The sequence below is a fragment of the Phoca vitulina genome, unplaced genomic scaffold (assembly GCF_004348235.1).
Source record: "Phoca vitulina isolate PV1807 unplaced genomic scaffold, GSC_HSeal_1.0 scaffold6, whole genome shotgun sequence".
Taxonomy (NCBI): Eukaryota; Metazoa; Chordata; class Mammalia; order Carnivora; family Phocidae; genus Phoca; species Phoca vitulina.
Window position 1 is genome coordinate 3,186,370 of NW_022589709.1, and position 20,298 is coordinate 3,206,667.

Below are 20,298 nucleotides of genomic sequence, written 5' to 3' on the forward strand. Positions count from 1 at the left end.
TGAAGGAAGCAGTGCACTCATTTCCATCTGGGCACACGTTTCTTACCTTGCTGTGAACTGGCACTTTGAGTAGCGCTGGCCTCTGGCTTCTGGACATCTCAGGCAGCACCCTCCCTGCAGTGTGGTGAAGGGTGCTGGACGGATGGGTAAGCTGAGGCACAGTGAGCCTGACCTTGATCTGTGCCTGGCCAGGTGATCGCCATGATCAAAGGCCTCCAGGTCCTCATGGGCAGGATGGAGAGCGTCTTCAACCAGGCCATCAGGAACACCATCTACGCGGCCCTGCAGGACTTCGCCCAGGTGACGCTGCGCGAGCCCCTGAGACAGGCCGTGCGGAAGAAGAAGAACGTCCTTATCAGGTGGGTCTTCAGATGGCCCTTTCCAGGGGTCACGTAAAAAATCAGAGGTGCTATGTGCAGACCACAGGGGAAGTTCCTGGCTCAGTCAGCTTCCAGCCCCGCCTCTGCACACACACTGACCCTTCTAGCACGTTCCCACAAGTTCTAGGACACCTTCTTAGGAGACTGGACATTTGAAATGAATCAAGCCTCAGTCTCTGGGTTTGAAGCCTATATCCACCACTAGCTATGTGTACCTGGTCAAATAACGTACTTTCTCTGAATCTCAGTTTTCCTCATTTGTAAAATGTGGAATACACTGGTTGCTGGGATGATAAAGTGATATAATCAGTGTGTAGACCTGAGCACACAGCAGCACAGAGTAAGTATGCAACAAATGTAAGCTACTATTAAAACTTCAAACATACAGAGATGTAATTGGACTAATGAAGCTCCCCTGGAATGAGAAAGAAAAATAGCCAGTGGGCATCAGAGTCCCCTGTGGTGCTTATTGAAGAGCAGACTTCTGGACCGTGGCTCAAGCCTGGGAAGCCAGCACCTCTTGGGGTGTGGGTGGGGCCAGGAATGAGCACGCTTCCCCAACGCCCAGGAATTCTAAGACAGGGGGTCCTAGGCCATCACAGACTCTAGAAACAGGCTTGCAGGGCCTCCTTCCAATGCTAAAACCAGGTCTGAGTATCCATTCTTCCTTCCCAGTGTCCTGCAGGCAATTCGAAAAACCATCTGTGACTGGGAGGGGGGCCGAGAGCCCCCCAATGACCCGTGCTTGAGAGGGGAGAAGGATCCCAAGGGGGGATTTGACATCAAGGTGCCCCGGCGTGCTGTGGGGCCCTCCAGCACACAGGTAAGTGGCTCCGAGGCCAGCCAGGCCATGGTAGCTCGGGCTGGGGGGCCTCAGGCAGGAGGGGCAGGGTCCAGCAGCTGCGCTAGTCTTACTCTGCCATCTTGTTTTAATACAGGAGGGAGGACTACCAGCTTAAGATTCAGGAGACCTGGATTCTAGTCCTAGAAACCCGTGTCACCTTGGGCACCTTACACAGTCTCTTTGTGCCTCAGTTGTCTAATCTGGCAAATGGGGGTCATACCAGGACTGGCTATCTCCTAGCCCCATGAAGTATAGGTTCCAAAGTATAGGAGGAATTTAAAGTAGAATCTATATGCATCTATCCTGTCCCTCTTCAGTGAACCCTGGCCCCCTCACCCTGCAGTGACATCCTAGCTTGGGAATTCATGAGTTCTGCCTCTGACATGCTGTGTGATCTTGGGCAAGCACCTTGATCTCTCTGTACTCTGATTATCTTCTCCATTAAGTGAAAGTTTTGAAGGAGATCATGTTACTGACAAAACATTATTATTATCTCCTCAAATGCACAAGTACCAAAAGCCCCTTGACCCCTTAGAGAAAGTCTAGTAATCAGAGATATCCAGAGTTGCTAACCAAAGCTTCAGAACAAGAGGTCACCTGTGATTTATCCAAAGTAGTCAGTAAATTAGCAAAAAAAAAAAAAAAAAAAAAAAAAAAGTAAAGAATCTGGGCATCTTGGTTGAATCCTTGCCACTTACTTAAGGATAAGCAATTCCTGGTAGGCTTTTTGAGGTATTGGAAAAAAGCGTAAGGGTCCATTGAACTTTCAGGGGTCTTACAGGAACTCCCCCTTGACATGACCTTTCAGCCTGTCTCAGCTCTGCAATCGTGAATCTGAACCATCTGAGATGAGCCGTCTGAGGCCCAGCGCCCCCCCAACCCATGTGTGTGTGTCTGTGTCTGGGCAGGGGACGGGGAGGAGGGAAGGGGCAGGATGGCTTCTCAGCACCGTAACTTCCCTTGGCTTCACAGCCCGTGGGCCAGTGTGCACTAATCTTGCTGGTCTTGGAAATCCCAAGGAAGCTTCTACAAACACTTTTGTGTAATGTCCAGGACCACAGGCCTTTCCAGCCTAGAATATCCTGGAGGGGCTAAGCAGGGCTTTCGGGTGTTTCTGTAAGTCCCAAGACTTGAGTGAGGGAGACACAAGACAAGGCAGAAGGGAAACTGGAAAGGAGGATGAGGGGAAGGGCCAAACAGGCAGAGAGGGAGAGAGAGGGAGAGAAGAGGAGTGGAAGGAGGGTTTATATAGGTGGTCTGAGAGGGGAGTGTGGCCCCGAATTAACACCCCCCCCCCAACCAAATCCTGTGAGGTGGCACGGATGCATTGAGTAGACTCCTAATAGTCAGAGCTGGAAGAGCCCTTAGAGACGAGCTAGTCCCAGTGCCCTCCTTGTTTTACAGATAGGGAAACTGAGGTCCAGAGAGGGGAAGTGACTTGTCTAAGTCACAAGGCGAGTCACAGGTGGAGGTGGGACAAGAACCCAGGTCTCCTGACTCCCGCCCCAGGGCTCCGTGAGGGCCTGCCGAGCACAGTAGACAGGGGCATCTAGCACAGCTGGGATGTTGGCTGATCTGATGAGTTAAATGCTCTGTTCAGGAGGAGTAGGTGGGCAAAGAGTTCCCCCTCTTATCGACGGAATGGATTTTCAAATAGAATTTGAAACAAATCAGTCAATTCCACATGGATGGTACTTGATGAATCCTTTCCTGGATGACTCCAAAGGCCGTCCTTAGAACAGTGCTTCTTAGGGATGATCAGGCCTGCCCCCCGATGGGGTTGGCGAGGGTGGACTGGCCACCGTGGTAGCTCTTGGACCATCATGGGAAGTGCTGTGGCCGGGGCGCTGGGCCCCTTGTCTGTGTGGCTGCACTGCCTGGCCTAGGGCCAGGCGCATGGTGGGGACGGTCCTCGAGGAGATCCAGAGGCAGCCAGGGCAGATGTGGTGGCAGAGGGAGGTTGGAGCTTCTGAGAGGTGGTCGGCAAGTGGCCCCTAGCAGTCGCGGCGGCTTCCCCACCGTATACAATACCTCTTGCTTTTCTCTCTCTCTCTCTCTCTCTCTCCTCTCTCTCCCTCTTCCCTGTCTCTCCTGCCCTCCCGTGCCCTCCTCCTTTCTCCTACCTATGTCTTAGGCCTGCCAGTGGTCCCCGCGGGCTTTGTTTCACCCCACTGGTGGTACACAGGGCCGAAGAGGCTGCCGATCCCTGGTATAACACCGCCTGGCTGGGTTGGTTGGGGTACACTTCTCCAGGAGGCAGCAGGAATGGACTAGCCTGGCTCCTCAAGGCCCCTTCCAGCCCTAAGATTCAAAGGCAGATGATGTGGAAAGATCTAGATTAGCACTTGCACCCTTTGCACTTAAGGCCCTCTGTAAGCGGGAGTTGATTGTCTAGTAGACCTCCTGTGTAAGTACCCATCTTCCCCCGCTTTCCGCCCAGGGTTTTGGTAGGCTGTGCGACGCAGCTGATGCCACCAGAGGGCGCCATCCCTCAGTAATGGATTCAAAGTGCTGAGGGTCAGAAGCTTGAGGTCGGTGGGTGGGGGGTTTGCTCTGATCAAATCGCATTTCGCAGTTCCTCAAAATGTTAGAGCTGAAGGGGACTGGTTTGAGAAAGCATCTGGTGCAACCCCCTCATGTTAGCAGATGAGAACACTGAGGCCCAGAGTGGGACTTTGTTGCCCAAGGTCACACAGCAAGACAGTAGGAGGGCCTGGCCTTAGACCCAAGTCCGGGGCTCCACCCACGGTGCCACCCAGCCAACCAGTAAAGCAGAGAGTGCCTCCAGAGTGATGTGAACTGAGGTTCTCCTCTGATGCCCACGCCCTTGGCCAAGCAGAGCAGGCAGAAACCTGGGCCTTGAAAGACTTGTTATCAGGCCGTGGGCAGAACTTCCTTCCTGGGCTGACCAGTCTCCCTCGTGAGGGTTTACATGTTCCAAATTCACTTCTCCAACCCTAAACTGGTACTTCCTTAAGACAGTGCTTTTTAAGAGCAGACATCTGCAGAAAAAAAGAAAAATATAAATACAACACAGAGAAACCTTTACCCCAGGGTGGAGGGCCAGCCCCTGACCTTCTCATCTTACTTTCTCTTTCAAGCTGTACATGGTGCGGACCATGCTGGAATCACTCATCGCAGACAAAAGCGGCTCTAAGAAGACACTGAGAAGCAGCCTCGATGGACCCATCGTCCTTGCCATAGAGGACTTCCACAAACAGTCCTTCTTCTTCACGCACCTGCTCAATATCAGTGGTGAGTTGCAGTGTCTGGGTAGTGGGGAGAGGATTAGGGTCCCAGGTCCCAGACCGACTAAAGCCACTGGACCAAAAGTTGCCAAAAAGCATGGTCATTGACCAAAAGAGGCACATTTTGCCACCGAGGTAAAAAAATGCACACTTTCTGGTGGGCTCGGAAAGGCCAGGCCCGGTCCAGCTAGTCTCACTCCGCTAACTTTGTCTGGTAGACATTTGTGGTTTATTTGTCATGAAGTCTTTAGTACCCTCTACTAAAGACTTTTTTAAAACCAGCAACATACCCACAGACGCAGCCAGGCATTCGGTCAGCCTTTTGTTTCTAAGCAGCAGCTCTGAGCTGATTAGTCTTGTTGCTCATAGCAAAGGAGGCTTCCAGGCTGTACCCCAACCCTGTGTCCCCCATTCCTGTGCTCCCGTTAGCAGGATGACTGTGCAGGGGGAACAGGGCAGGGGGAAGGAGAGCAGCATCCAGGGACGTGGGAGTGGTAATGCACCTGTTAGTACTGAGAAGGTGACCTTAACAAACAATCCAAACTTCATCAGAGCGCAGATCAGGGCCCTTCAAGGCTTCTGAGCAGGGAGAAGCCAGAATTACCGTGTACAAGGAGGCCCGACTGTGGATCTTCAGGATGGCTTTGTAGGGGGATGATGGAGATTGTGGGGGCACCTAAAGCTCTACAACATCACTGCTGTCCTCCCCCCCCCGGGCCTGCTACTGTGAGGTTAACAAATGCTGTTTTCTAAATAAATGTTAGACTGGCTGTCAGGTACCAGACAGCAGGATCTACTGATCAAGTCGCATTTATGAGTACCTACTATATACTAGTATAGTGGTAAGAATAACGAAAGCAGTAAGAACCAAGTTAATAACAATAAGAGCAAAGATCTTTGGGTGCTTCTCGTGTATAACCCACAACTCTTTCCTATATGCTTTCAGAAGCCCTGCAGCAGTGTTGTGACCTCTCTCAGCTCTGGTTCCGAGAATTCTTCCTGGAGTTAACCATGGGCCGGCGAATCCAGTTCCCAATTGAGATGTCCATGCCCTGGATTCTAACAGACCATATCCTGGAAACCAAAGAACCTTCCATGATGGAGTAAGAGGCAGGATTGGGTCAGCAAGGAGGTTCCCAGGGTGCAGATGGAGGACAGTTTGCTAGGGAGCTCTGTTCTTTCCAGAACTTTCCAGATTAGGCAGTGTGCCCCACTAGGGAGAACACTCGTGCCAGGGATCAAGTCACACCAGATTTGACTCAGCCTTGCAGATAGGCCCGGGATTCTACCAGCCCAGCTGCCCTCCCTGTGCTCTGTCAGTCTCAGGGCAGCCGTGCTTGGAAGATAGTCATCTCTGGGGACCAGGAAGCTAATGTCTTTAACTGCCACCTGATTTCTTTTGGTCCCAGACTCATTTTTTCAGGTCTTGGAGTTATTAGCATCACAGACTTTTGATTTCTACAGGCAGAGCATAAAGTAAGGCATTTCTAAGACAGGCTGGAAACATCAGAGTGCTGGAAGGCTCTCTCTTCCCAACCCCGAGCTTGTTCACGTGTTCACCCAAGCCTTCGTGTTTCCCAAGCCGCATCAGTCAGCTTGCCTTCAGAAAGATGAGTAAGCTGCTGGCCTCTACTTTTCTCTCTTCAGGTACGTCCTCTACCCCTTGGACCTGTACAATGACAGCGCCTACTATGCTCTGACCAAGTTTAAAAAGCAGTTCCTGTACGATGAGATTGAAGCCGAGGCAAGTGACACACTTCTCCTTTTGTTCCTGTAATCTTATTCCGAGAGTCTGGACTTTTTAAATCTTTAGCTCTTGGCACAAAGTGGGCTGTCTTAGTCCATTCAGGCTGCTGTACCAAATAACCACAGACTGAGTGGCTTATAAACAGCAGAAATGTATTTCTCACTGTTGTGGAAGCTGGAAGTCTAGATCAGGGAGCCAGCACTGTTGGGTGAGGGCACCTTTCTGGGTCACAGACTTCTCATTGTATCCTTGAGTAGTATAAGGCATGAGGGAGCTCTCTGCGGTCTCTCTTTTTTTTTTTTAATTTTATTTATTTATTTTAGAGAGAGAGAGTGAGCACGCATGCACACAAGTGGAGGGAGGGGCAGAGGGAAAAGGGGAGACTCTCAAGCTGACTCCACACTGAGCACGGAGCACAGCTTGGGGCTCGATCTCACGACACTCGATCTCTCGGACACTTAACCGACTGAGCCGCCCAGGTGCCCCCAGTCTCTCTCTTATAAAGCGCTAATCCCATTCATGAAGCCTCTACCCTCATGACCTAATCACTTCCCAAAGGCCCCACTGTCTAATACCATCACTTTTGGGGATTAGGATCTCAACATATGAATTTTGGAGCAACACAAAACATTCAGACCATAGCAATGCAGGATCCATGACTTGTTCTGGAGAGTGATCTCTTTTTATGACTTTTTTTTAAGATTGTAGTATAATTGACACCCAGTGTTCCATTAGTCTGTGTACAGCACAGTGATTCTGCAACTCTATATGTCATGCTATGCTCACCACAGGTGTAGCTCCCACCTGCCCCCATACAGTGCTCTTATAATATCATTCCCTATATGGAGAGTGATCTTTACAAATCATGATCATCAAAAAGGACCCAGACCGAGACGATGGTCTTTCTTTTTCAAATGTATTAAGGGATGGCCGATGATAGAACTGCAGGGGTAAAATTAATTTTCTAATGGGTCTTTTATGGTTGGATTATTTGGCTAATAATAATAACAGCAATATCATGTATCAGTTATTATATATTTACAAGTTGCCAGGCGCAGTGCTAAGCACTGGAGAGAGAACGACTTTTTAAATAACCTTTACAGCAATTTAAAGAGATATATGCTACTATCTGTTTTACAGATAATAAATCTTAGACTTGAAGTGGTCAGTTATTGTTACTCCAATGTCATACAGCTTCCAGTGTCAGTTGCTAGTACCGGTAGGACTAAAGTAACCATCCTTTCAACTATGAAGCTATTTATTAGTCACTCAATGGCTTTATTTCTGTAATGGTCAGGACAAGCTAGGTTATGCTGCAGTAACAAATAATCACAAATTTTTAGTACCTTAAAAATCAAAGGTTTATTTCTCCCTTATGGGTTGGTTGGGGGCTCTGGTCCATGTAGTCTTCAATTTGGGACCCACGTGGAACATTCACTAATTACCATGGCAGGGAGAGGTGTTACTGGTACTTAAAGCTTCCACCTGGAAATGACACGTGTCATTGGTCAAAGCGAGTCATGTGCCTGCACCTCCTTTTCAGAGAGGAGCAAGGAAGTACAATCCTGGCACCTGCATGAGGCCAATGGGAGTAGTGGCTACCGCAATTTCTCAGTTTTGCCTTCTGGGATCTGGAATGATAGTCCGGGTTCTGCTTAATTGCATGGGGTCTATAAACACAGACTGAGGCCAATTAGGTAAAAATATCATAGAAATATAAAACATTCTTATTTATAAAGGCAAAACATGACTATTTTAGGATTAGCAAGAAAAGCTAGTAGAGATGCTGCTTGCTTTCTCTACTCTCCAATTTCTATGGGATTTGAAGACCTTGATGGACCCCAACACAGATCTCTTCTCCTGAGCACAGACTTGGGAAGAGAGATTCTAGGAGACAAGTGAACTGGTTGCATCTCAGCTTTGACAACTCCATGTTCTGACAAGATCTTATATACTTGTGTTCTCCCAACAGGTTGAAAACAAAACAAATCTAGAGTGTCATGTGGCCAAGTGAGATTTTTAAAATAAATGGAAAGAAAGCACACAGCCAGGCCCTGGGTAACATTTGAGGGCATGGGGACAAAGTATACATTGAGACCCCCAAGTTGTGACCTGCCCCCTTTCTCTTCCCATCGCCCAACTCTGTTCTGCACGATGAAGGGCCTCATGTGTATGTGTGTGGATACCCAAGCTGCATCTGCCACCGCGGCCCACAAACAGTGGCCCCTCAGCTAAACCTCAACCCTAGGGGTACATACACCTGCTGTGCAGTCCACCCTCAGGGATGATCCCAGGGAAAATACCAGACAGGCCTGGAAGGGGCTTGGGCTTTTGGGGCAAGGATACTCAAGGCTGGTTCTAGAAGGGGAGCTTAGGGTATGACTAGTGGGCACCCCCACCTTGACTCTGCAGGTTCTTCAACTGGAGGAAGGTCCAGTGGGGCCCCTTGAAGCATGAATTCCAGAGCAGAGGCTTGGTCACCTGCAGATGAGGGCAGAACTGCACATAGCTCTGTGTTCTATGTTCAGAATAACATTTGGGGTGTAAAATCAAAGATACGGGAGCTCTTCAGATAAAGAATTAACCTTATGGAGCTGTGAATTTGGTGAGGGAAGCATGGAAGATCAGTGACCTAAATATGCTCTGTTCCCTTTGAAGTCCCATGGCGCCCTGCCACCACTACATCCCCAGCTCATTAAAGCCCACCCTTGGCTGTTTCTTGCCCTCGGTGGACGGTTTGGTTTTGATCCTGTGTCTGACATGAACTTCTCACCTAAGCCTCGTGGTCTGCCACCGATGTGATGAGACACTGAAATGGCAAGATGATCCCATATTCATTAAGAACCAGAGGTTTCTAAGCTAAGTTTGAAAAAAAAAAAAAAGAGAGATTTTTCAGTTTCCAAGCACCATCAACTTCTTCATTGTCAAGCAAGGGCAAATAAAGTGAAAGGAAAAGATGAAAAAGTCTAACAGGAAAGACGATGGGTGGAATGATGTGAGCAATTGCAGGATATGAAGAGCTATCGCCTTCCCCCTGGGTGGGCCACCTTGGAACAGCAAGGATGGGACAAACGGGGAGGGCTGTTCCTCAACAGCTTTTTGAACTTGGCCTTCTCTGTGTCTAACTAAGGGCCTTGAGGGTGAGGGACCAAACTTCTTAACTTACTTAACCACAGGATCTGCTTTTTTTGCTACTCAAAGTATCTTGCCCCACAGCACACAATACTGCCCAGCTGACCCCTTGCAGCTGCGTGCGCTTTCTTTGCTTAAGCTAGACATGCACCGCTGACATTCCTGCTTCCGTGTCCCCAGGTGAACCTGTGCTTTGATCAGTTTGTCTACAAGCTGGCGGACCAGATCTTTGCCTACTACAAAGCCATGGCTGGCAGGTACGAGGGTCCCGGGGCTGTGAGCAACAAACGTTCGTAGCCTGCCACCTGTGAGACATGGTTTCCTGTCGTAAAACCTCTCTTCTTTAGCCCCTAAGGAAATCTGAGCGATTCCATGGGCCTGGACTGGGTGCTAAAATATAGGAGAAAGGAAAATAGGCAGGTTTGGTGCTGTCCCTCATGGAGCTTACTGTCTAGGAGGGATATCAGACGTTAATACAAACCGATTAGAGCACAGCGGCAAGGGAGGTTGCGTGCTCCCCGTGAAGGAAACATTCATGGGAGTATGGAAATCTATGACAGTTAAACCTGCACTAGTCTTTGGAGTGAGGAACTGGAAAGGCTGTCCTGAGAAACTAACATTTGAGTTCTTATCTGAAGTTGATAGGCATTAAATAAAACTAAGTGAAGGATGGGTCAGGAAATTGCAGGCAAAGGAACTGCTTGTGCAAAGTCCCTGGGGCAGAAGTATTGTACTGACAGCATGCCTACTCCATGGGACAGTTGAGACCATTAATGTGAATTAGTGCATGTAAATGCCTTGTCCACAGACCACAAGAGGAGACAAGTTGCACAATAAAGCTGGAGAGGTAGGCAGGGCTCAGGGATGAGGCTTGTAGGATTTCCCTAGGAGGAATCGAATACCATGGGATGATTTCAAAAGTATGACAGGGACTGGATTCAATTTTTATTTTTAAAAATTTGCCCTTATTAAAAACAAAAATGTGGAGAATGGATTGGTGGTGAGCAAGAACAGGTATATAAAGGCCAGACAGGAGACCGGTGAAGAATTGGGGTAAGACACTTGTCAAGTGTTGGAGGCTCGTCGGCAGTGCCAGTGTGTGTTGATTGAGTGAATTCCTGGGTTTCAAGAACCCATAACAGTACTGGTCAAGACAAACCTCAAAATAGGTATCTGTCTTCTTATTGGAAATCCAAATGTACAAACCAATAATGTCAAGAATAGTTACTTAACTGTCATAAATTACTTTTCTTTCCACACAGAGAATTTCCTTCATTTTGCTTTGACAGCTAGAATTGCTCTGACAGATTTCAAGTAGGAGGTGACATCGGAACGCACCAGTCTCTGTTAACACAGAATGCGCATTAAATGAAGTGAATGGCTCTTGATGATAGACAGTACAAAGCATGTACTTTCAGGGAAAACGCAGATTACACAGCCTTCCACAAAGTAGTCACTTAGCAAGTATCTGGGTTGAATAGGATGCCGTTTTAACAGTGAACTGGGCTTCCAGTGTCTCTAAGATGGTTCTCATTTCCTTCTTTGTGGTTTTTTTTTTTTTTTTTTTTTTTTTTTTTTAAAGATTTTATTTATTTATTTGACAGAGAGAGAGAGAGAGCGAGAGCAGGAACACAAGCAGGGGGAGCGGGAGAGGGAGAAGCAGGCTTCCTGCCGAGCAGGGAGCCCGATGTGGGACTCGATCCCAGGACCCTGGGATCATGACCTGAGCCGAAGGCAGACGCTTAACGACTGAGCCACCCAGGCGCCCAAGATGGTTCTCATTTCAAATATGCTATATATACAAACTCAGTAGATCCTCTGGTCTGAAATAGATGGGGCTGGGTATTTGAAAACCATCCCCAGTTATGTTTACTGGCCTTATGTAACTTTTATTCCTTGCAGTGTCCTGTTGGATAAACGTTTTAGGGCCGAATGTAAGAATTATGGAGTCATCATTCCGTATCCACCGTCCAACCGCTACGAAACACTGCTGAAACAGAGACACGTGCAGGTACGGTGAAGAAAGCCAGAGGGCAGGTGGGACAGGCTAGAGAGTAGCCGTGAAGTTAGCGGGGAGATTGGAGACCAGGACTGCATACTCTCCGCCCTGCGTGCCACCCGTGTGGACTTCTGAGCATGAGTGTAGCCCAGCCTCGGAATCTTATAAGCAATAAAGGGGCATTGGCATCCTGTGGTTCAATTTCTAGGCTTCTCAGTCCACCTGCAGCTCGCCTCTGGGGAGTCGTGGCCACCAAAGCCTTTGTCCTTTTGTCATAAGCCGCAGCTCACTTCCTTCCATGGGGACTGCCACTCAGAAATGGGTAACTGCTCCTGAGCAGGGCCCTCATGCTGGTCTAAGTGAAGGCGGGCTGCTTCGTGCTTTGAAATGAAGCATGTCTGCTAAACCCACGCTAGAAATTAGTGTGTTTTTGTGGAGTTGCTTTTTGTTCACATTTGACCCCAGATGTAGAGGCAATAAATGCTGCCAGGAGCTCAGACACAGATCGCTGCTTAAAAATGTTAACGTGAGGGGCGCCTGGGTGGCTCAGTCGTTAAGCGTCTGCCTTCGGCTCAGGTCATGATCCCAGGGTCCTGGGATCGAGCCCCACGTCGGGCTCCCTGCTCCGCGGGAAGCCTGCTTCTCCCTCTCCTGCTCCCCCTGCTTGTGTTCCTCTCTCGCTGTGACTCTCTCTGTCAAATAAATAAATAAAATCTTTTAAAAAAAAAAAAATGTTAACGTGAGCCAGGCAGGCAAAATACGAGATGCTCCGGCCACCTGACTCCTATACCACGCTGTCAGCCACGTGAAGCTGGTGTGGCCTTTACGCCATGACTTCTGCGCTTGGTGCGTGGGCCACGGTGTGTGTGGGGAAGACCCAGGTGAAGGGCCATGGCTGAGAAGTGCCCCAGGTGAAGAGGAAGGGGTTACCCTGGAAACCCTGGGCATTTTCATTGCCCTGAGAAATCAAAGGGAAATGGAGAATAATGAGAGAGAAAAGAACATCTTCACCTCTCAACAGCAGGAGCTCAGTACTTTTCCTCCAGCCCCTCAGGAAATTACAGCCATCAGTTACTGATGCGGCCAGAATTAGCCACAGGACATTAAATACTGAGGGCTCTATGTGTACACAAGGTAGCTGCCAGGGGTCCTAGTCAGTTGGTAGAAAATCTCCCAAAAGGGAAATAGAAAAAGAAGTAAAATAGTTAAGAATAATCCTTGGACACCTAGCAAAGCACAATGCACACAGCAGGTACTCAGTAAATGTTTATTGCTATTTGCATCGCATCTGTGATATTGCCCACATGTGTGTGCCCTGGCGGAAATTAGCGTAAGTTCTGTTTTCCATCCAGCCCTTCATTCTCGTGCTTCTATACTCATCCCCATAAAGACACGCAGTGGGCCCTTGCTGAGGGAGCTGCTACTCTCTTGTGATTGGTGGGGCATGGGACCGATGTGGGAAGGACCTCATAGCTAAATTTAGGATGTCAGCATTGCATGGGGTGCCAGCCCTGTCCTGAGCCTTTTCCTACAGTCTGGATGAATCCTATTTTTCCTCAACTTCTTATATTTCAAACTTAAGTTGAAAGAATAACACAATGAACATATATATACTCTACAGGCAGATTTGTGATCATTAATATTTTACCACATTTGCTTTACTTTCTCTTATATGCATATTTTTTCTTTCTTGCAAATACGGTAAAAAAAATAAAATAGTTAAGAATAATCCTTGGGCACCTAGCAAAGTGCAGTATATGAATATGTGTGTGTGTATATATATAAAGTTTAGGTAAATAGTATATAAATATATAAGTAGTATATAGTATATATATTATAAATATAGCATATATAGTAAGTAGTATATAAATAGTAAATAAATACATAAATAGTAAATATATGTAGTATATAAAGATATAGTATGTGTAAATAATTTATAAGAATACATATATATGTAACATTAAATTACATATGTTTTAAATATATGTACTCTTTTTCTTAGCTGTTTGAGAGTAAGTCGCAGACGTCATGACACTTTACCCATGAATACCTCAGCATGTATCTCCTAAGAATGAGGACATTCTCTCATAATCAAGATAGAATGATCATACTCAGGAAATTTAACAATACTGTTTTCTGCATAGAGTCCTCATTTGTCCCAGTAATGTCTTTTTGCTTTTAATCCAATTTCTTATCAATGCATTGCATTTAGTTGTCATGTGCCTGTGAGAACCTTAAGTAACTTTTCTCTCTGTCTCTTCCATGTAGTTGTTGGGTAGATCAATTGACTTGAACAGACTCATCACCCAGCGCATCTCGGCCGCCATGTATAAATCCTTGGACCAGGCCATCAGCCGCTTCGAGAGTGAGGACCTGACTTCCATTGTGGTAAGAGACTGGGGGCCCGTGGGAGTTCTGGTCTGGGAGTCCTTAGACCTGAAGCCTAGTTGGAGGTGTTGTTAGCTTAGTACTGAGCTAGTTAAAGAGAAGCAGTGAGTCTCTTCCCAACTGAATGGAGCAGGTAAAAAAAAAAACTTAAAAGGAATGAGTGATCTTACCCTCTTGATTGCCTTGAGATCTCTGACATGGTCAACCCCGGGGCACAGTTGCTTGTCCTTTGGGTTACTACCGAGCTGAGCAAGTACAGGGAAGGTCCTGAGAAGCTAGGGAAGGTTGCACAACAGGGTGGGCATCGTGGGTGTGCAGTATAGGGCCCAGAAAGGCTCCGTGCTGGGTTTAATGCTCTGCCATTGCCATCTTGAAATTCTTAATTTTTTAACAAGGGTCCCCACATTTCCATTTTGCACTGGGACCTGGAAACTATGTCTTTGGTCCTGATGCACAAGCAGGGAGTAAACAGCAATTTGAGCTACTCTCTGCTAACTCTTCCTCTCCAAGAATTAGAATAAACTTGATTGACCAGTCCTGAGGTGAATCAGAGGAAGACTTTCATGCTTTCAAAAGCAGATGAGTAGAAGAAATGAGAGAAATAGAAAATCACCATTAGAACGCCACGGTGACAGTTGTGGGCAAAATCCAGCAATGGATGCTAAAATTAGTAGGCGGACCGTTGAGAAGAATATTCTACGGTTCCTCTTATTACGAGGTCCCTAGAGTAGTCACATTCATAGAGACAGAAAGTGGGATGGTGATTACTGGGGACGAGGGAATTGGTGTATGGGTTTTGGTTGAGGGAAATTAGGTTCTGGAGATGGATGGTGATGATGGTAGCACAGTCATGTGAATGAACTGAACGCCACAGAACTATACACTCAAAAATGGTGTCAGTGGTAAGTTTTCTGTTACATATATTTGACCACAATTTTAAAAATTACTCGGAAATTAAAAAAAAAAACTAAGAAGCAGCAGGATTCTTGCATAGTCTCAAACTATCTCCTTCAAGATATTTATTAACTCCAAAAGGAAGATTAGTAACTTTACAGTGGGAACACCATCTTAACCAAGCATCAAAGGTCAACAACACCAGTAATAATATATATTCATGTAACCCCTGCTGGTATTCTTCTGTGGTATTCTTGCCAAAATGCATGTTCTCAATCTAATCATGAGAAAATATCAGATAAACCCCAATTAAATGGCATTAAAAAAATGAACGATACTTTTCAAAAGCATCCAGGTCATAAAAGACAAAGACTGAAAAATGTTAGTGACTGAAAAAAGACTAAGAAGAATGACAACTAAAGGCAATGTGGGATTCCAAATTGAATCATAGAACAGAAAAAAGGACCCTCGTGGAGAATCTGTTGAAATCTGAATAAGTGTGTCATTTAGTTAATAGAACGGAACCAACGTTAATTTCCTACTTTTGATAATTATGCCATGGTTATGTAAGCTGTTAACATTGGGGAAATTGGGTGAAGGATATGCAGGAACTCTGCTTTTTCACTTACAGAAAAGTAAGTCCAAAATTATTTCAAAATTTAAAAAAAAAGTATTTTTTAAATGGACAAAGTGGTTAAAAAAAAAAAGTGACTAGGGACTAGGGCTCTAGAGTCAGAAAGACCTTGGGTGCTAGTCTTGGCCCTGCCACTTACGAGCCGGCAATTTTGGCCAGTTATTTAACTTCTCCAAGGTCATTTCCCCATCTACATGATAGAGGAATGTTAGAAATCATAGTATAACGTTTTTATAAGGATGACTTGCACTTAATAAGTAATAGCTTATGAAAAAAAGATGAGAGGAGCATAAAAATTTTGGGCTACAATGAGACATTCTCAGGGTGAATTTTCAGCAGCATTTCCTATGAGGACTTGCCCCCAGCTACCCACCTAAGTCCTGGGTCAGTTACTTTGGGAGACTATCATATAGCACATGTTCTGGGAGATCTATTTAAAGAAGTAGATTTTTCTTGGGAGGAAGGAAGGAAGGAAGGAAGGAAGGAAGAAGGGAAGAAAGGAATAGATTTTTCTTTGTTTATGCCAGAATGTTAGCAGTGATGGGATTTTTTTTTCATCTTTGTTGTTTATCTGTAACTTCTAGCTGTCCAGTAATGAATGAGCATATCTCATGGAAAAACTGGTCTGGGGTGTGTGTGGGTGTCCATGACCTCTTCCAATCCCTTGAAAGGCACTGAATGTTCTTTTAGTTGAGAACAAAATCAAAACAAGCAGTGAAAGCCCGTGTTTATCAGGTGAGGGCAGCAACCCCCAGGAGAGCAGGCACTCCCTGTGAAGCCCATGAAGAGGAGACCCCAGGAATGCTCTCTCCTATGGGGTCAGGAGGCCCCTACTGGCCTTGGCTGAGAAGCTTCTGCCTCTTCTGAGAAACAGCCCAAGGAATCTGCTCTCTTCAGCGCTTCCCTCCACCTTGGAAACTCCGTTCTGAGATGGGAAGGCGGCTTGATGATGCCAAGCTGGGAGGGTGGCAGAGATTTCTTAAGTCAGCCGTCCTCATCCTACACAGCTGAGCAAATAGATTCTCGGAGACATCTGATGCTGGATTTGAGGGCTGGCAGCTTGCAGGCTGTGTTTTGTTTAGGCTGCAGAACACATTTGAAATTTTGAGCCAACATTTAACATTTGGAAGAATTTGAATAAAACTGCAGAAGCTTTGGCAACACCACCCCAGCCATTCCAGATGGCAGCGATCGTCTAGAAATGACTAGATGATCCCGTCAGCCCGCTGTGCTCCCTTCAGCTTGCCGCTAGCCTCACTGTACACCTCATTCCGTGTAGGACTTTCCATGCCTCGCTGCACCTGACTTGAGACCCGGGTCTTCTCGCCTGCCTGGGGCCACAGCGCTGGTGAGCAGTCCGGTGTGGCCGACACTCAGCTTTTCCGGTCCCCATCCAAGAGCTCTTTCCACTCCTTCACAGAAGTTGCCCCGTTAGGCGTTTTATTTCCCCAGTTCTGCTTCTCTACGTTGCCCCCAGTAAACCAACTCTACTGTAGAAACTGAGACCGTCTCAGAAGGCACCAGAACCACTCAAAAGGCCTCTTCAACCTCGCCAAGCTTGATGCACTGAGCTCCGCATCCCAGGGGCAAGTGCCCTCTTATGATTTGAAGGTCGGAATAACATGGCTGAGGCCAAACAGGGCTTGGATTACCTGTCAGAAACCTTGGTACTGTTGTATGGCAGGAGAAGCGGACCTGTGTTTCCAGCGGCCCCACATCAGCAGCGTTGAGAACTCCCTCCTTCGGTCTCCCTGTAAACGCCGACACACATTTGTGAGACTGTTGAAATCACAGAACATTCCCTGGTTTTTCACTTGCAGTTATCTTCCTGGTAACATGGCACTTCAGTGTGCCATGGGACTCCTCAGGGAGCTTAGAAATAAAATCGTTGGCATTTATTCCATTTAATTTATTTCATTCATTTTTTTTACCCATCTGAAGTGAATGGGCACAAAGTTAATAGTCCACCTGGGTAGGCCCTAGGAGACAGAAGCAGAGAGGTGATTCAGTATTTCTGCCCTTCATTTACTTCATGGTGCACAATGACTGGAAACTTACTCTTCCAGCTGCCATTCCAGAATTAAAATCCAGATTTTGACCTTCTTTTGAAAGACTGTGAACTCTGTCATCACTGAGCCCATTCTGAGGAGGTAACAACTCTATGGAGTTAAGTAGCAGCTCCCCCGTCTCTGGGCAGACATTCTGCCGCAGACAGCCCAGCCGCAGGAATCCCTCCTGCTCCTCCCCGTGTCTCTTCCCTGAGCTGGCTGGCCTCTGCAGCCATTGAAGTTTGCAAGCTTCGATCCACTTCTGCACCCCCAATTTAGAGCCATAGCATCTGAGTTTCAGAAAGACAAAGCTCCAAGATTGGAAGCATGGTCTGGGGCCTCCACCTGGCCACACTCTAGGCCCCAACCGGCGTGAGGGATGCCTTGTGGCTGATGAGAGTAAAATTGATTCCCTGGTGTGGGGCCGCACCCTATGACCGACTGTAGACACCTGAGCTCCCTATCCCAGCCATTAAAGCTGGCCCTCTGGCTGTCCCGCCTCCTGGCCACCCTCTGGTCAACTGCCCTTGCCAGTGTTCGTGGAGTTTTTATATTGTCAAACCATCTTTACTTTGATCCTCATTACTGTTCAAGGGGCTCTCTTAGCAAATTGCTTCTTTAGTCCAGGCAGCTCTGTCATAGAGGCACAAACACATGTGACTTGACATCAGAAGACCTGGGATCAAACACTAAACCGTGTTCTATATTCCCTGTGTGACTTTAGGCAAGTTACTTCACCCTCTGAGCCTCATCTGTCCCCTCTATGAAACAGGGGCCATCATACCCATCTCAAAAGAGGGCTTGACCACAACAATATGGGAGTGTCCTAGAGCATCACAAAGAGGGATGGCTTCTCTCTCTGCACAAGACTGTGCTTTGATTCTTTTTCATATCAGCACGGCAAGGGACTAAAGCCAGCCCAAAGGGTTTCACTCTCCTTTTACTTGCCAACAAATGCAGTGACCTGTTGTGTCTGCATATTGTCCACTTTGCTCCCATTCTCTGCCTGAAGGTAGGGTTCCCAGCAGTCAGGGCCCACAGCTCACGTGAGTCCTCGGTCCGTGGCTTTTAGCTGCACCTTTGCCAACATGTAAGCAACCCGGTGATTGGCAGACCCAGGAGGAATCCAAAGGAGGGGGCATTGTGCCCCCAGCTAGTTTTAAAATTCCTATAGTATACAGCAGTTAAGAATATGGACTTTGGAGCCCAACTTCCTGGATTTGGAGTCAAGTGATTCAACTTCTCCAAGCCTCAGTTTCTCTAATGCATAAAGTAAGGGTTTTTTTGAGCATTAAATGAGTTAAGACACATTAAGTGCTGAAGATACAGTTTGGCGTATATTAAATTGAATCACATGAAACTACTCATATTCAATGGTATTTAACCTAAAAACCAGTAGTTTCATGTGGTCTGACCTAGTAGTAAGTCCTAAGCGAGTGATAACTCAGGATGGCTCTCTGCACGGCGGAGATAACAGCTCTCGTGACAGCCAGTCACACCGTCCTTTTGTTTACTTGCAACACTGAGAAGCAAGCTTTCTCCTCACCAGTATGGAGACTGGAAAGCAAGCAGGCATGCTCTCCACCCAAGGGGGTCCAGACAAGGCAATCGTACATGGTCTGTGGCCCCCTTCTCAGAGCAGGCACGCAGCTTTCCTCCGCACAGTCTGGGAATTCCTCCTCTGAAGAAGGGCACATTGTCACATGCCACCGCGGGGGCCTAGTCTCCGTGTCGGCAGTCGGGAGCTTGTCTGAGGGGCTCTCCCCCGCATGAAAGGAATCCGTAAGAAGAAGCGGGGCATGTGGGGGGCGTGTGAGGTGTATGTGTACATCCTCAGCAGCCGTGGGCTCTCTCTGGCAGGAGCTGGAGTGGCTGCTAGAGATCAACCGGCTCACGCACCGGCTGCTGTGTAAGCACATGACCCTGGACAGCTTCGATGCCATGTTCCGGGAGGCCAACCACAACGTGTCCGCCCCGTACGGCCGCATCACCCTCCACGTCTTCTGGGAGCTGAACTTCGACTTCCTCCCCAACTATTGCTACAACGGGTCCACCAACCGGTAAGGGAGTCCCTGTGCAAAGGGGGCTGGGGTGGGCTGGGGGCCGGGGAAGCGGTTCCTTCCTGTAACGGGCGTGTCGTGGAGTCCCTCCTGGTTGGAGGCTCTGTGCTGGAGGCGGGGATGCCACCATGAACAAGCCTGCCTCTGAGAGCCTTCAGGCAAGGAGGATGCCGGTGAAAAATGGAAAGAGTGAATCTGGAGATGGAGGAAAGCCCCAGTCGTGAGAGAGAAAACACCACCACCTGATCCGGCCTGGGAAGTGATGGGAACCTCAAGAGAGGCTTCCTCCTCTGACAAGTAATGCTTGAGCAGAGATGTGAAGGATAAATAGGAGTAAATAAGGTGAAAAGACAGGAGAAGAATATTCCAGGCAAAGTCTCCAAGGAGCCGAGAGTGCATGGTGAGGGTGGAGCCCATGGGAAGAGGCGGTGCCATGAAAGATAGCGCAGGACCCAGGAGGAAGCAGGAGCTGGCTGTGCGCTACTCCATAGTCCAACCTAGGAGCACACATGGTGCTTTATGAGCAGATGGTACTTTTATGACAGTATCCACATACATGAATATGACAGTATCCACATACATGCAAAATAGGCACACGCATGCATGACAAAGTGGCGTATGTCTCCTGCAGGGTGCACAGAGCCCTGCGTCAGGCACCGAGGTGAGGACAAGACTTAATCCCTTATCCTCACAGAAGTTCAAAACCTGATGGAGGATGGGAGATGTATTCACCCACAAAACAAGTACATTAGGTTACACAAACATGCATGTGTTTACCGGTCCTCTCGGTACCCTCAGGGCCTGGCTCACGACCAGTATTAAATAAATATGTGCTGAATGAATAGAAGGGCCTGGGAGGAAACCACACATGAGCCTGAATCCACACATTTAGCAAGACAGACTTCTGGTTCTGTAAAGATCTGG

General features: G+C 47.6%; 1 protein-coding gene across 4 annotated transcripts in view; it reads left to right on the plus strand.

Moving 5' to 3' along the window:
- CYFIP2 (cytoplasmic FMR1 interacting protein 2) overlaps positions 1-20,298 on the plus strand; it is a 125,899-nt gene that overhangs the window by 48,943 nt on the left and 56,658 nt on the right. For 3 of the 4 annotated variants that reach the window (XM_032403613.1, XM_032403615.1, XM_032403616.1), the window contains exons 14-23: positions 193-359; positions 1,056-1,203; positions 3,359-3,433; positions 4,326-4,479; positions 5,419-5,575; positions 6,120-6,216; positions 9,532-9,608; positions 11,254-11,362; positions 13,619-13,738; positions 19,175-19,374. In XM_032403613.1, coding sequence (XP_032259504.1) covers positions 193-359; positions 1,056-1,203; positions 3,359-3,433; positions 4,326-4,479; positions 5,419-5,575; positions 6,120-6,216; positions 9,532-9,608; positions 11,254-11,362; positions 13,619-13,738; positions 19,175-19,374 — 1,304 coding nt within the window. The remainder of the gene's footprint in view (positions 1-192; positions 360-1,055; positions 1,204-3,358; positions 3,434-4,325; positions 4,480-5,418; positions 5,576-6,119; positions 6,217-9,531; positions 9,609-11,253; positions 11,363-13,618; positions 13,739-19,174; positions 19,375-20,298) is intronic. The other variant, XM_032403617.1, reaches the window with a different exon arrangement.